The following is a 12,985-nucleotide window of genomic DNA, read 5'->3' as shown; positions in this document are numbered from 1 at the left end:
CCAGGGGGAGCTCAGGAAAGCACCACGGAGAGAGGGGAGGAATGTGCTGTGGGGAGAAAAAAGGATTGTTTGGAACCCTCTACGATGCATTTGCAACAATAACCCAAAATAACCAAACAGTAAAAGTAGAAAAGAAAATAATTGCACATGGATTGACAGTTAAACAGAGGGAGGCAAAACCAGGAGGGTTAGAAAGGGCTCCTAGAAGGGGAAGGGAGCAGGGGAAAGGGACCTTTTTGGTTTTATTGCAAATGGTTCAAGAGGGCAAGAAAGGAAGTGAGGAGAGCAAGAGACACCTTGGGAAGATGACCAGTTTCCAAGAGGTTCGGCTCGGCGCTCGGGAGGAGGGGCTGCTGCTCAGTCCCGGAATCTCACCCTCCTCCCCAGGACACAGCCCTTGGCTTCTAAGGTGACTTCAGCTTCTTGGTTCGCGGTGAGGTGCCATTCTCTGCCTTCACCACTCCGTTTTCATGGTAACCTGGGGATGGAGAGGAAAAAACCTTATCCCTCGGGCAAGTCAGAACCTTCATCCTCCCAGAGCTGTCCTGGTGACCTGGGGAAAACCCTCACCGTGGCACAGCCCTGCTGGAGCTCAGCACAGAGCAGGAGGCACCGCGGCAGCACTGCCTGCGTGGGCACCAACGAGCCTAGGGGATGCTGAGCCCCAGGACTGATGTCTGGACACTGTGCCACCCCGTGAGAGGTGAGTTCTGGTGCTCACCCGAGTCCCTCTTGAGTGGCTTGGCTGGCTGCCTGGCGCCGGCAGCCGCTCGCTTCCGGCTGCTCTGCTCGTTCCAGTACTCCCGCCAGCGCCGCAGCTGGAAGTGGATGAATCGCCACATCACCGAGGCCTGGAAGAGGCACACCAACAGCAGCACACTCATTCTGGTAGGGGTGGAGAAGAGGTAAGCTGAGAACAGAGGAACAAAGCCACCACCAGCCCAGTTTTGCACCCACACCGGGGCTGGTGGCTGGGGTTCCTGGGGGTGGTGGCACTGAGTGCCGGAGGCACGTGCCATCCCTCCAGCCACCACCTCTGCCTTCTGCCATCTCCTGAACTCAGGGCAGCCACTTCCCTTTCCCTCCTCACTACAAAGCTCTCAGGTGCCCAGGGCCATGCTGACTTTTGAGACTTTAGGGCAGGAACAGATGAATGTAGCACAGCAGTGACAGGGCGAGAGGTTATGGTTTCAAACTTAAAGAGCGTAGATTTAGATGAGATACTAGGAAGAAATTATCTCCTGCGAGGGTGATGAGACACTGGTCCAGGTTTCCCAGAGAAGCTGTGGATGTTCTATCCCTGGAAGTGTTCAAGGCCAGGTTGGATGGAGCTTGGAGTAACCTGCCCTGGTGGAAGGGATCCCTGCCTGTGGCAGGGGGTTGGGAATAGATGATCTTGAAGGTCCCTTCCAACCCAAACCATTCTGCAACTCTCTGCATAGGATCAGCCCAACCAGCACTGCCCAAACCCAAGTCTACACAGTTAAGGTAAGGCATCTCCAGCAGCTCTGTACAACTAAAAAGTGAATGTGGTTGGAATGGACCTAAGAAAGTATCCCACATCCCCAGACATGCCAATAGTCCATAGCTCAAAAAAACTTGGGAATGGCCAGGCACATGTTCTAGCAACTTTCAAGCTGAACTGTATGGGTGAGAAAGGCTCCCAGTCTTGACAGAGAGACTGCAAGGCATGAGGAGCTCATCCCACCACTGCTTCCTGCATCAACAGGCAGCAAAACATGTCCAAGAAGAAGGGAAAAATGCCTTTTCATTGACCACTTCCCTGTAAGCACAGTCACAGGAGCAGAAGGGAAAGCTTCCAAGCCTTTCTCTAAGCTTAGGCTCATGCTTTATAACTTCACTCAATGAACAACTCATTTGCTGGCTTTTCCCCCTCTGTTGTGGCTCCACAGCCTTTAACCTCTCCTTGCTCCCTCCACACCCTCACAGCATTCTAGAACCTTAACTCAGGAGAAACTCAGATTCCCACTGGCATTTCCAAACTCAGCAAAATTCACCCTGGGCTAACACAACCAATGAACACAATTCAGTCTTCACATGAAAGGACACATTAAAGGCAAAACAAACAAAAAATGGTGGTAGGTACGGTAGGGAATATTCCTACCTGAAGAGGATATTGTTGAAGAGAAAGCTGAAGAAGTTCCCTCTTTCAGGGTCGAGGGCCTGGCTCTCCACCCGTGGCAACCCGAAGCCGATGACCAGGATGTACAAGGTGAGGGTGAAGAGCCTGGTGACCACGAACACGACAGCCCAGACGTTAAACCTGCAGGGGGACAAGCAGATGTGTCGGCAGGAGCAGCCTCCAGCGCGGAGCTGGCAGGTGACAGCGAGTCCCTCGTCATGCTGGTGGCTCTCCTGGGCACCCCAGGATGGAAGCCATGGCTAGGCAGCCTGCTTACAGCTTCTCGTTGTTCTCGTCCGTGAAGCAGACCAGCCGAGCCATGTGGAAGAAGAATTCAGCCAAGTACTGCAACAGCAGGAGGATCAGCCCCAAGCGGGTTAAGCTAAGAGGGAAGAAAAGAAGAAGAGCATCACTGGGCTGGTCAGTCTTAGACCTTCACATCCAGCAACAGCATCTCTCCTGCCATTCCCGAGCTGCAGCAAGGACCTGCTCAAAGCTGGACCTCTATGCAGCAACAGGACTGTGATGGGGACACCCCTGTCCCCAAAACATGAAAGTAGCCCAAACTAATAGCAGAGAGGGGATGAGTCCAGCACAAAGCCCTGACCACTGGAACTGCAGCTCCATGCACAAGCTCAGAGGAAAGGTAAGAGCTTGCCTGCCCACATTGTGCTGCGAGACCATCTCAGTGTGATTCTCACAGGGAGATGCACCCCTCAGCCTGTGTTTGGGGTCCCTGGTTAACATTAGCTTTGCAGCGCTCTGTGAACAAAGACCACCTGAACTCCTTCAAAACAGATGCGGTGCTTAGGGATGTGGTTTAGTGGTACATTCGGCAGTGTTCTGGTTTAGCAGTAGGACTTGGAACCACAGAATGGCTTGGGTTTGAAGGGACCTTAAAGATCACCCAATTCCACCCCCCGCCTTCCACAGGCAGGGACACCTCACACCAGACCAGGTTGCTCCAAGCCCCATTCAACCTGCCCTTCAACACTTCCAGGGATGGGGCAGCCACAGCTGCTCTGGGCAACCTGGGCCAGTGTCTCACCACCCTCATAGTGAAGAATTTCTTCCTAATATCTCATCTAAATCTACCCTCTTCCAGTTTAAAGCCATCACCCCATGTTCTTATAACTGGATTATCATAAAGGTCTCTTCTAACCAAAATGATCCTGCAATTCTATGAAAACCAGCTCTTTGGATCTGTAAAAACCATTTCCCTGACAGCCCACAGCCGGGAGGTCAACTTCAGCACCATCTGCTTTTTAAACACCCACCTTCATTCCCTTTAAGCCCCCTCTCCCCACCCCACTGAAGCTTTCTGGATGACTCAGCCTGCAAAAGGACCCGCTCAGCCCCATCCCTGGTGCAGGACAGGGTGCTGATGGACTCACTTGAGGAGGTACGCGCCGGCGATGTGAACCAGGTAGAGGGTGATGCACCTCAGCTGGCGAGGGATCTCCTCCTGGCAAGGGCAGAAAGCCATGTGAAACCCCTCACCTCTCTTCACCCACCCTCTCCCAAAACCTGCTCTCCCCAAAGCAGCTGGGCCAACTACCTCAAGCATCCCCCCGGGCACCTGGGGGCACCCATCCACCTCTCACCTTGCGAACTTTTTGGAAGTAGAGCTCTGGCAGGGCGTGCAGCCAGTATGCCAGCTGGCACAGGTAGAAAAACTTCACCTGGAACCTGAAATGAAGAGACAAGCCCAGGTGAGAAAGCCCAGGTCATGGCAGGACCCCAAAGACCCAGGCACCAGGGGAAGAGCCTGGCTGCAGAGTGCCAGGCGATCCCTCCACCTAATCCCTCCCAAAATTATTTAGAAGGCATCATTTCTGGGCTGAAATGTTATGTTGAGCTGAGCCAGCCATGCCTGAAGTTTATCCAGATGTTTCTGCTGTGGTCTCCATGGGCTCAACAAACCTCACTCTTGCAAAAACCCAAGAAGGGAGGATTATCCCCACTTCACATGAAAAATGAACAGCAAAGTGACTTGCTCAAGGCGTTGCAGGCAGGAACAGTCAGGATGAGTAACCAAGTCCACCAGACTTTCTTCGTGGAGGAAACACCCCCCCCCATGAACACCCACCCTGGGGCTACAAACAATATGCCCACCATCCCCTGGGATGTCACTGCAGCATCCCTGCAGCAGGGTGCATGTGAAGGGCACTTTGTTGTCAGCACCTTCCCCTGAGCCACAGGGAAAGCCGTGGCTCAGAGGAAGGAAATGCCCTCGCGAGTGCTTACGGGAGATAAATGTGCGGGTAGTTTTCCCACAAACTCCGGGGGTTTGAGATGTATCCTTCCTGAAAAAGAGAAAAGATGCACGTCTTCAGCAAAAGAAACAAGCAGCACGTGGTTATGATGGGGCAGGCTAAGGCTACAGAGAAACAGGAACTGGGGATGAAACCCACAGAATCAGAGTCACAGAGCAGCCAGGGTTGGAAGGGACCTCTGAAGATCATCCAGCCCAACCCCCTTGCTAAAGCAGGATCAGCTACAGTAGATCACACAGGAACATGTCCAGGCAGGTATGGAATGTCTCCAGAGGAGTCTCCACAACCTTCTCTGGGCAGCCTGTTCCAGTGCTCTGTTACCCTCACAGTAAAGGAGTTCTTCCTTATTTTTACCTTAAACCTTGTATGCTCCAGCCTGTGCCCACTGCCCCTTCTCCTGTCATTGGACATTGCAGAAAACAGACTGGACCCATCCTCCTGACACCTGTCCTTTAGATATTTATAAGCATTGATGAGATCCCCCCTCGGTCTCCTCTCCAGGCTAAACAGCCCCAGCTCTCTCAGCCTTTCCTCACAGGGCAGATGCTCCAGTCCCCTGACAATCTTTGTGGCCCTGTGCCAGACTCTTTCCAGTAGTTCCTTATCCTTCATGAACAGGGAAGCCCAGAATTGGATGCAGTATTCCAGATGTGGCTTCACCAGGGCAAAATAGAGGGGGAGGATAACATCATTTGATCTACTGGTCACACTCTTCCTAATGCACCCCAGGATACTATTGGCCTTCTTGGTCACAAGGGCACATTGCTGGCTCATGGTCAGCCTGCTGCACACCAGGACAGGTCCTTCTCCCCACAGCTGCTCTCCAGCAGGTCAGCTCTCAACCTATACTGGTCCATGGGGTTGTTGCTCCCCCAGATGCAATACTTTACACTTGCCCTTGTTAAATTTCATTCAGTTTCTCTCTGCTCAACTCTCCAGCCTTGTCCAGGTCACGCTGGATGGCAGCATATCCTTCTGGTGTGTCAGCCAATTGTCCCAGTTTTGTATCATCAAAGAATCTGAGTCCTTTCAGCCTGCAGTAAAACCCATTTTCCCCACAGGAGCCAAGGCTCAGCCCTCCAGAGCACAGCCCCATTTAAGGGTCTCACACACCCAGCTCGAGTTTCAAGAAGCCCCTGTGTTTGGGGGTTGAAAGCTGCTTGCTTGGTTGCACAGAGTGTGCCAAGTTCAGGATAGGATGTTTTGGGGTTTGGACAATCCAAGAGGGATGCTCTGGAGGCACAGGGGTGAGATGCCAGTTGCACAGCAAGGTCTGGGGGTGCTTCTTCCCCACTGGCATTCCCAATCTGAGTATCACTTAAGCAAGAAAAAGTACTTCTGAAGAGAAAGAAGACCAGAAAAGACTTACAAAATAACATCATATGCATTGCATAGTTTAATTTTCCACCTGTCTGCATCCCCTACAGCCTCTTGCCTTACACTTGCAAGGCAGAACAGAGAATGGGGCTCCCTTTGGGTTCCAAGCTTGCACAGCCCCTGTCACAGGGGTGCTGCATGGGGCTTTGCAAAGAGATGGTGGCAGGGAAAACACCCTGCCCAGGGTCTGTCACCCTCTGACAGTCCCTGTCTGTCACCATCACCCATGCTCTGTCTGCCCTAAGCCCTTTTTTTTTTTTTTTGGCTGGGGGAGTCTAGGGAAAGTGTAAGTATTGCAAAGACTGACCTGTGTGGAGCTCCACATGTGGAACATTTGGGGAGCTCTCTGTGGCAATGTGGCCTTTGCCCAAAAGGTTGCAGCCTCAGAGCCAGCAGGGACAGATCTGGAATGGGGCAACAGCAGCTCAAAAGCAGCAGCATCAACTGTTTTGCCACAGCTTCCCTTCCTGCAGCCCTGCAGGGCAGGAGCACTGCTGGCAGATCCCCAGAATTGCTGGCCTGGAAGGAGGTGGCTGTCCTCTAAGGAAGGCTGGCAGGACATGTCAAGCAGTGGGAAGGGGACCTGTCCCTAAGCATCCATTGCCAGCACCACCAGGGACCACAGCTGGACCCCAGCGGCCACCAGGAGTGAAGCATCATCATCACTTCATGCTGCCAAAACATCATGCTGCTGTCAGATCTCTCCAACAACACTTCTTCTTCCTTCCCTCTTCCTCCCCTAAAATGAAATGGTTTCACTCTGAATTTTTCTCCCAGTAGTTTTGGGTTAAAAAATCCTGAAAACTCTCCAAACAGGGAGTGTTAGGTCCAGTTCTGGGGTACCCAACACAACAAGACATGGAGCTATTGGAGTGAGTCCAAAGGAGGGCCATGGAAATGGTAAGAGGGCTGGAGCTCTGCTCTGGGTACAGGCTGAGAGAGTTGGGGTTGTTCAGCCTAGAGGAGAAAAGGGTCCGGGGAGGCCTTAGAGCACCTTCCAGTACCTGAAGGGGCTACAGGAAAGATGGGGAGGGACTTTGTACAAGGGCAGGGAGTGATGGGAGGAAGGAGAATAGCTTTAAACAGGGCTAAGGTAGATTTATGTTAGACATCAGGAAGAAATTCTTTCCCGTGAGGGTGGTGAGACACTGGAACAGGCTGCTCGGAGAAGTTGTGGTCTTCCCCATCCCTGGAAGTGTTCAAGGCCAGGCAGGATGGAGCTTGGAATAACCTGGTCTTGTGAAAGGTTCCACTAGAAGGTTCCTCCCCCATGCAGAGGGTTGGAACTAGATGGATCTTTAGGGTCCCTTCCAACCCAAACCATCCTATCATTCTATGATTCAACACATGGTGTGGTCTCCCTGCTCTCAACAACTCTCTCTCTGTCAGCTTGCCAAGAGATGGACCAGGAAGAGAGGGATCCTGAACATCTGCCCATTAGCTGCACAACCCTACAAAGGTCATAAAAAAATAACAAGGCACTGAATGCAAATAAGGAGGAAAATAAGAGGCTGAGAAAGGCAGCAGATCCCAAAGCAGTAGATGCAGATGACAGAGCCAGGCAGGATTTCTAAAGTTCAGCTCCAAAAATATTTCAAAAATATTTCCTTGCATGAAGCAGGAGACAGATCTCTCCAAACTGCCCTTGCTCCATGGCTGGAAAGATCCACCACACCTGAAAATTACATTTGCTGCAATGTGCCTGTCCTGGCCCAGGAGCTGACAAGGGGACTCTCTGCTGCCACCAAGTTTTTGTACTCCAGAAACCCCAAATCCCACCCAGAGAACCCAGAGCCAGGTGGCTGTGTCTTACCGTCACCACGACATACAAGCACCAGATCACAGAGGTGAGGTGGAAGGCCACCAGCTGCCCTGATTCATTGAACTTGCTGTGTTTGACCTTGGAGAGATGGAGACGCCTGTTGATTTTCTAGGAAGGAGCAGAGGGAAAGAAAAGGAACAAGAAGACATGAGCCACTGAGTCAATAACATTCCCTCTTCCTCCCCCCACCATCCCAAGTAGCCCCTGGACATGAAGACTCACTCTTCACCACCTCAACCCCCAGACCACCTCCAGAACAGCAAACTGCAGCCAGGACCATGTCCCCCCAGTGATACTTGAGATATTCTGGTGAGTTGAGGCACTGAGTGGTACTCACGTCCAGGACATACTCCTGCACCACTGCATGCAGGATGATGGCAACAAAGATGTAGAAGAGGATGGTGACCAGGTCCTTCAGTCCGTAGTGATACTGGACCAGCTCCCCATCTGCAAAGAGACCAAGTAGGGGGTCAAATCCCCATGACCCAAACGATTTTCAGGTAAGGTCTCAAAGTCAGGGATGTGGATATTCCCAGAGAGGTAGAGGCAGAGAGAGATCACAACTGTGCCAGTGGGTGCAGGGCTGGTAAAAAAGCTCTAGCCAGGGTCAGCCTGTCATCAGAGGGTGGATGGCTTCCCCTCTTTAATAGTTACACACCTCAAGGGAAGTGACAATCAGGATGTTTCAAGCTTCCTGTGCCAGAGATGAGTGACTGGGGACAACCTGGCTGCAAAGGAGGGAATTTATCAGGCATGAAGACATGGAGGCAGTGCTGAAGCAGGTGATGGGATCAGAGACAACCCATTTGGGAGCATAAGGGCTTGGAATGGGATTTCCACCCTGTCAATTATCATTCAACATTGCTGGAACAGGATTCAGCTGCCTAAATACAGGTGCCTTGTGCTATTAAGAGACCAGAGACAGTAGCACAGGGCTGGTGGGTGAGAAATAGGACCCATGGGAGGCCCTGAAGCTACAGAAGACACAACAGTACATACAAAATACCCCAGATATCTGCATTTAGGCAACTATTTCATAGAATCACAGACTGGTTTGGGTTGGAAGGGACTTTAAAGATCATCTGGTTCCCACTCCCCCGCCAGAGGCAGGGACAACTTTGACTAGACCAGGTTGCTCCCTGGAGCTTCTGGGGAAGAAGGAGAGGAGGGAAAGCTGCTCCTCATGGCATGTTGCAGAAAGCATCACAATGCAAAAGCTCAGCCCACCCCCAGCTGATGCTCTCCTGTACCCTCCATCCTCTCCCTGTAGCAACGCTGGAAAGTGACTTGTCACAATTTAATCTGGAAGCTGGATGATTTCTTCAACCACAGAATCACAGACTGGCTGTTGGAAGGGACCTAAAAGATTATCTAGCTCCAAACTCCTGTCATGCACAGGGACACCTTCCACTATGTCATTCAAAGATTTTAAGAGCAGAACTTTTATCTTCTGCGTGTCTGCCCCATCCTAGTTTCACTAAAACCCACTTTTCCCTTGAATCATTACTCAAACCTTGTAATTAACTGGAGTTTTTGGCTGCCAAGCCAAACTCTGTGCCGTGGGCATGTGGCTTTACCCAAAGCACCTCCTGCTGCCCCCACACCAATGCCCAGATTGCTGCCAGCCCTGGAGGTGCTCAACAACCAGCAGCCAAAATATAAACAGGGACTGAGTCTCCAGCTGCCTCCAGTCCATCAGGCATGGACCTGCACCAGCTTGGAGCCTCCTTGAATTACTCATCATATATATCAGGACCACAAGCTGCCCAGAGCTGGGATGATGTCACCACGTGCATCTCTGCACCCTCACCTTGTGCCACAATAAATAAATAAAGCCAGATGAGAATTACCCGCACAGCCCCCATTGCTTAGCAAAGAGCTAAATCTCTCCTGCTCCTAGGCAGGGCACAGAGCTGCTCTGGACATGCCATCAGGCAACTTGGTCTTGCCTGACCAGGCTTAGAGGAAGATTCTCACCCTGTAAATCCCACCAAGTGGCCTGACCATGACAGAAACAGGAGAAGAAACTCCAAAACCCCCTGGAAAGCATCTCACAGAATAACAGTCACAGAATTGTTCAGGTAGGAAAAGACCTTTAGGATCATCGAGTCCAACCATAACTTAACTATCAACCATTAACCTAACTCCACCAAGTCCAGTACTTAAACCAAAGCACCACATCTATACATCTCTTAAACACCTCCAGGGATGGTGATTCAACCACTTCCCTGGACAGCCTGTGCCAGTGTTTAATGACCCTTTAAGTGAAGAAATCTTTTCTAATATCCAATCTAAACTTCCCCTGGTGCAACTTGAGGCCCACTTCCTCTCGTCCTATTGCTTGTTACGTGGCAGAAGAGACCAACCCCCATCCTGCTCCAACCTCCTTTAAGGTAGTTGTAAAGAGGGAGAATGTCTCCCCTCAGTCTCCTTTTCTCCAGGCTAAACTCCCCCAGTTCCCTCAGTCACTCCTCACAGGGCTCACACTCTAGACCCTTCACCAGTTTAATTTCCCTTGTTCCCAGTGCTGGCAGCAGACATGAACACTGTGATCTGAGCCTCTCTCTGAGCCTCTCTTCCCCCATGGATCTTATTTCTAAAGTCTGTTTTACTACCAGACAAGGGCCTGTGCAGAGGATGAGTCCAGGCCAGCTGGCAGCAAGAGTCTGGGATAGAGTATCCCCAGCAGCAGCATCTCTTACCTGCTGTAGGCACACTGATGTTATACTGAGGTAAGATAAACAGGAAGGCAGTCTTAGCTGTAACCTGTCAGAAACACACAGAGGAAGAAAAGCAAATCAGTTGTTAAATCTATTTCTCTGACCACGTTTGCTCCCCTTTTCTACTGCACTGGGAAAGGCAAATCACAGAGGGAGATGTGCAAGCACCAACTGCACTCGCAGAAGAGCCTTTCAGCAAGGGGACTGCTAGGGAAGAGGTTTGCCAACAGGACTTGGGATTTAGGAAGGAGAAAGGGGTGGATACAACATGGAGAAACGTGGAAAAGGAATGTAAAAAAAAACTGGAAAAAAGCTGCAAAAGTCACCACCAGCCAGGCTGATGAAGGGAGCTCCCCACTCCTTGTTGAAGATGAGCATCCCTCCAGTATTAGGTACCATTGTCACTGTGACCTGTTGCTCAGGGACACCAGGACTACAACTCAGTGGGCTGTGTTAATTAGAACCTCCCCTTAACTCCCATCTGCTCCAGGCAGTGATGGCAGCACCTGGCACAGAAGCAAGCTCAGAGGCTTCAAAGCCCCACAGGCTACACACATACATACCCTCTGCACCTTTGTTAAGACTCCTCTAGTAATGGCAGCTGTGGGACTGGTGAGGCCAGACCTCTTTAGAGACCACACAGGTGCTCAGGGCAGGGAATAAGGGTCCCACAGGGCAGGGGAAAAGCAGCTTTAACAAAAGAGATGAACCTTGAGCTGGCCACTCACAAGATCTCAGCTACATGTCCCATGCTGGCCAAAAAAGGGAAAAAAAAAATAAGCCTGGGATGAGACATCAGGCGCCCTGAAAACCAGGGCTGAGCTTCTCACTCTTCATTTATTGCTTTTAATTAAAGGGAATCATCTTCCCTGGCAGTGAAGCAGGAGGTTTTGTGGGGATGGGACAGAGCACCCCATCCTGATGCATCTGTAGGATGACCCAAAGCAGCACCTCTGAGAGCGATGGACCCTTGAGCCGGAGCCACTGCAAAACGTAATGCACTGACATCCAACGCCAAACACTCCTTCATCCCATCCAACCCCACACTAGTAGCAGGTCACCAGAGGTGACTTCTCCAACAGCTTCTCAGCCCCCCCTCCAAGGCTGTGCAAGCCACCAGCCTCAGATGGAACCTGCCCTAAAAAGCTGCCCGTCGAGCACCGATGGGAGTTGAGCTGCAGCTCACGCAGACACAGCTGCAACCGTTTGAGAGCTGCAGTCTATTAAAAACCCGGCTGGAAATATTGCCTCATGTGTTGCTGGATGTAGCTGTGTGTGGGGGACACACACACAGGGGCTTTGCCAAGTGGTCCCATCCCACCCCCAGGAGCATTGAGCAACTACTCGGTGGCTTCGCTCTGCCATCCCCTTGCAGTCCCGGCTGAGGGAAAGCAGCCTCCACGGTGTGTTTTCATGGTGTTTGGGGATTTTTTAGTTATTTTTTTGCCCCCCTGCTTAAAAGAAGAAATCCCACAAGCTGTGCTTTCCTTGTGGAGGAGGAGGTGTGAGAAGCACACTGCTGAGGGAGACCACGGACAGAGTTTGGGTGGTAATGGAAAAAGCTCATCGCCTGGCTTCGTGCTGGCTCCAGGAGATGCTTCTGGCTCTTGGAAACTTTGCTGGCTAGGAAAAGAAGGTTGCTTCATCCCAGAGTGGTACAGCATGACTAGGACCTGGACTTTACATCCAAACCTCATCACAAGCTGCCACAGGGCATGACACAAATGCATGAAGCCAGCTGTGGCCATGATGCTGCAGGGACAGGCTGCCATGTCAGGGATGTGTCAATGGCAGCAGGCACTGAAGGTTTTACATCCTGGCTGGTATCCAGAAGTGTAAAGAGCTGGAAACAAGGCATCACCTCTAGATGTAATCTTCTGATCTTCTGGAGGGACAGACTGTGGGTCCAAGAAAATGACCCTGGAGCATCTCTGGAGTGGGAAGCAATGCCTGCACCATGCTCAGCCACAACACAGTTTGCAAGGATCCTCCTAATCTTCTTTTCTAAAGGCAGGAAGGTTTTCTCCATCCACTCAATAATCAAGCATTGCTCTGTCCTATCTCCACACCTGTCTTTGCTTCCCACCAGGATCACCAGCATCTTCAGGGGTTCCCTTTGCACTCCTTCACCTCTCCACCTTTCACCACAGACGTTGTTTTTCGAAAGCCTGCATAAAATGTCTTACAGCCTAAGACAAAGGTAACCTGGACACAGGCAGGCTCCTGACAGACCAATTTCCAAAGACAGACTCTCTCCTCTATTTGATGGATGTGGAAACCCAAGAACACACATGCAACCACTCACTGAAGGCCAACATCCAACGTCTGCATCCAATTCTGGACATCCTACAGCCCTTATACGGAGGGAAGGTCTCCTCTTGGCCATCAAAAGTGTTCCTTTCTCCTCCAACTGGTTGGGAGATGTTCACACTGCCCATGGAAACATCTGAGCATGTGCAGGACATCACCCTTCATCTTGGTGCAGTCCCCACACATCCTCCCTTATGGGCACCAGCAGGACTTTTAACAACAAGGCAGAATTTTTGAAGGTGGGTCCTTGGGCTTTCCAAGGGCTCAAGGGACTGGTCCCATTTCATTTTGTGAGCACTTGCACCTCTATGTCTTCCTCGCTGCAACTGCATAAAAA

General features: G+C 51.3%; 1 protein-coding gene across 1 annotated transcript; it reads right to left on the bottom strand.

The window, feature by feature from the left end:
* Window positions 1-370: 370 nt before the first annotated feature.
* Window positions 371-10,737, bottom strand: TRAM2 (translocation associated membrane protein 2). The gene is made up of 11 exons (XM_010004902.1): window positions 10,672-10,737; window positions 10,321-10,384; window positions 7,956-8,065; window positions 7,610-7,726; window positions 4,391-4,449; window positions 3,748-3,832; window positions 3,538-3,608; window positions 2,421-2,525; window positions 2,126-2,284; window positions 722-885; window positions 371-478 (listed from the first exon to the last, which is right to left on the bottom strand). The coding sequence occupies exons 1-11, from the start codon at window positions 10,735-10,737 to the stop codon at window positions 405-407; spliced, it is 1,074 nt and encodes a 357-aa protein (XP_010003204.1). The 3' UTR covers window positions 371-404.
* Window positions 10,738-12,985: the final 2,248 nt, after the last annotated feature.

The sequence above is a fragment of the Chaetura pelagica genome, unplaced genomic scaffold, assembly GCF_000747805.2.
Source record: "Chaetura pelagica isolate M959 unplaced genomic scaffold, ChaPel_1.0 scaffold99, whole genome shotgun sequence".
Lineage (NCBI taxonomy): Eukaryota > Metazoa > Chordata > Aves > Apodiformes > Apodidae > Chaetura > Chaetura pelagica.
This window is presented reverse-complemented; position numbering and strand designations above follow the sequence as displayed.

Coding starts and splice junctions, on each gene's coding strand:
- TRAM2 (XM_010004902.1), bottom strand. CDS start 10,737: ATGGTACCTAATACTGGAGGGATGCTCATCTTCAACAAGGAGTGGGGA. Junction 3,609..3,747: donor ACTTCCAAAAAGTTCGCAAG/GTGAGAGGTGGA, acceptor TGCCCTTGCCAG/GAGGAGATCCCTCGCCAGCT. Junction 886..2,125: donor TTCAACAATATCCTCTTCAG/GTAGGAATATTC, acceptor CACCCCTACCAG/AATGAGTGTGCTGCTGTTGG.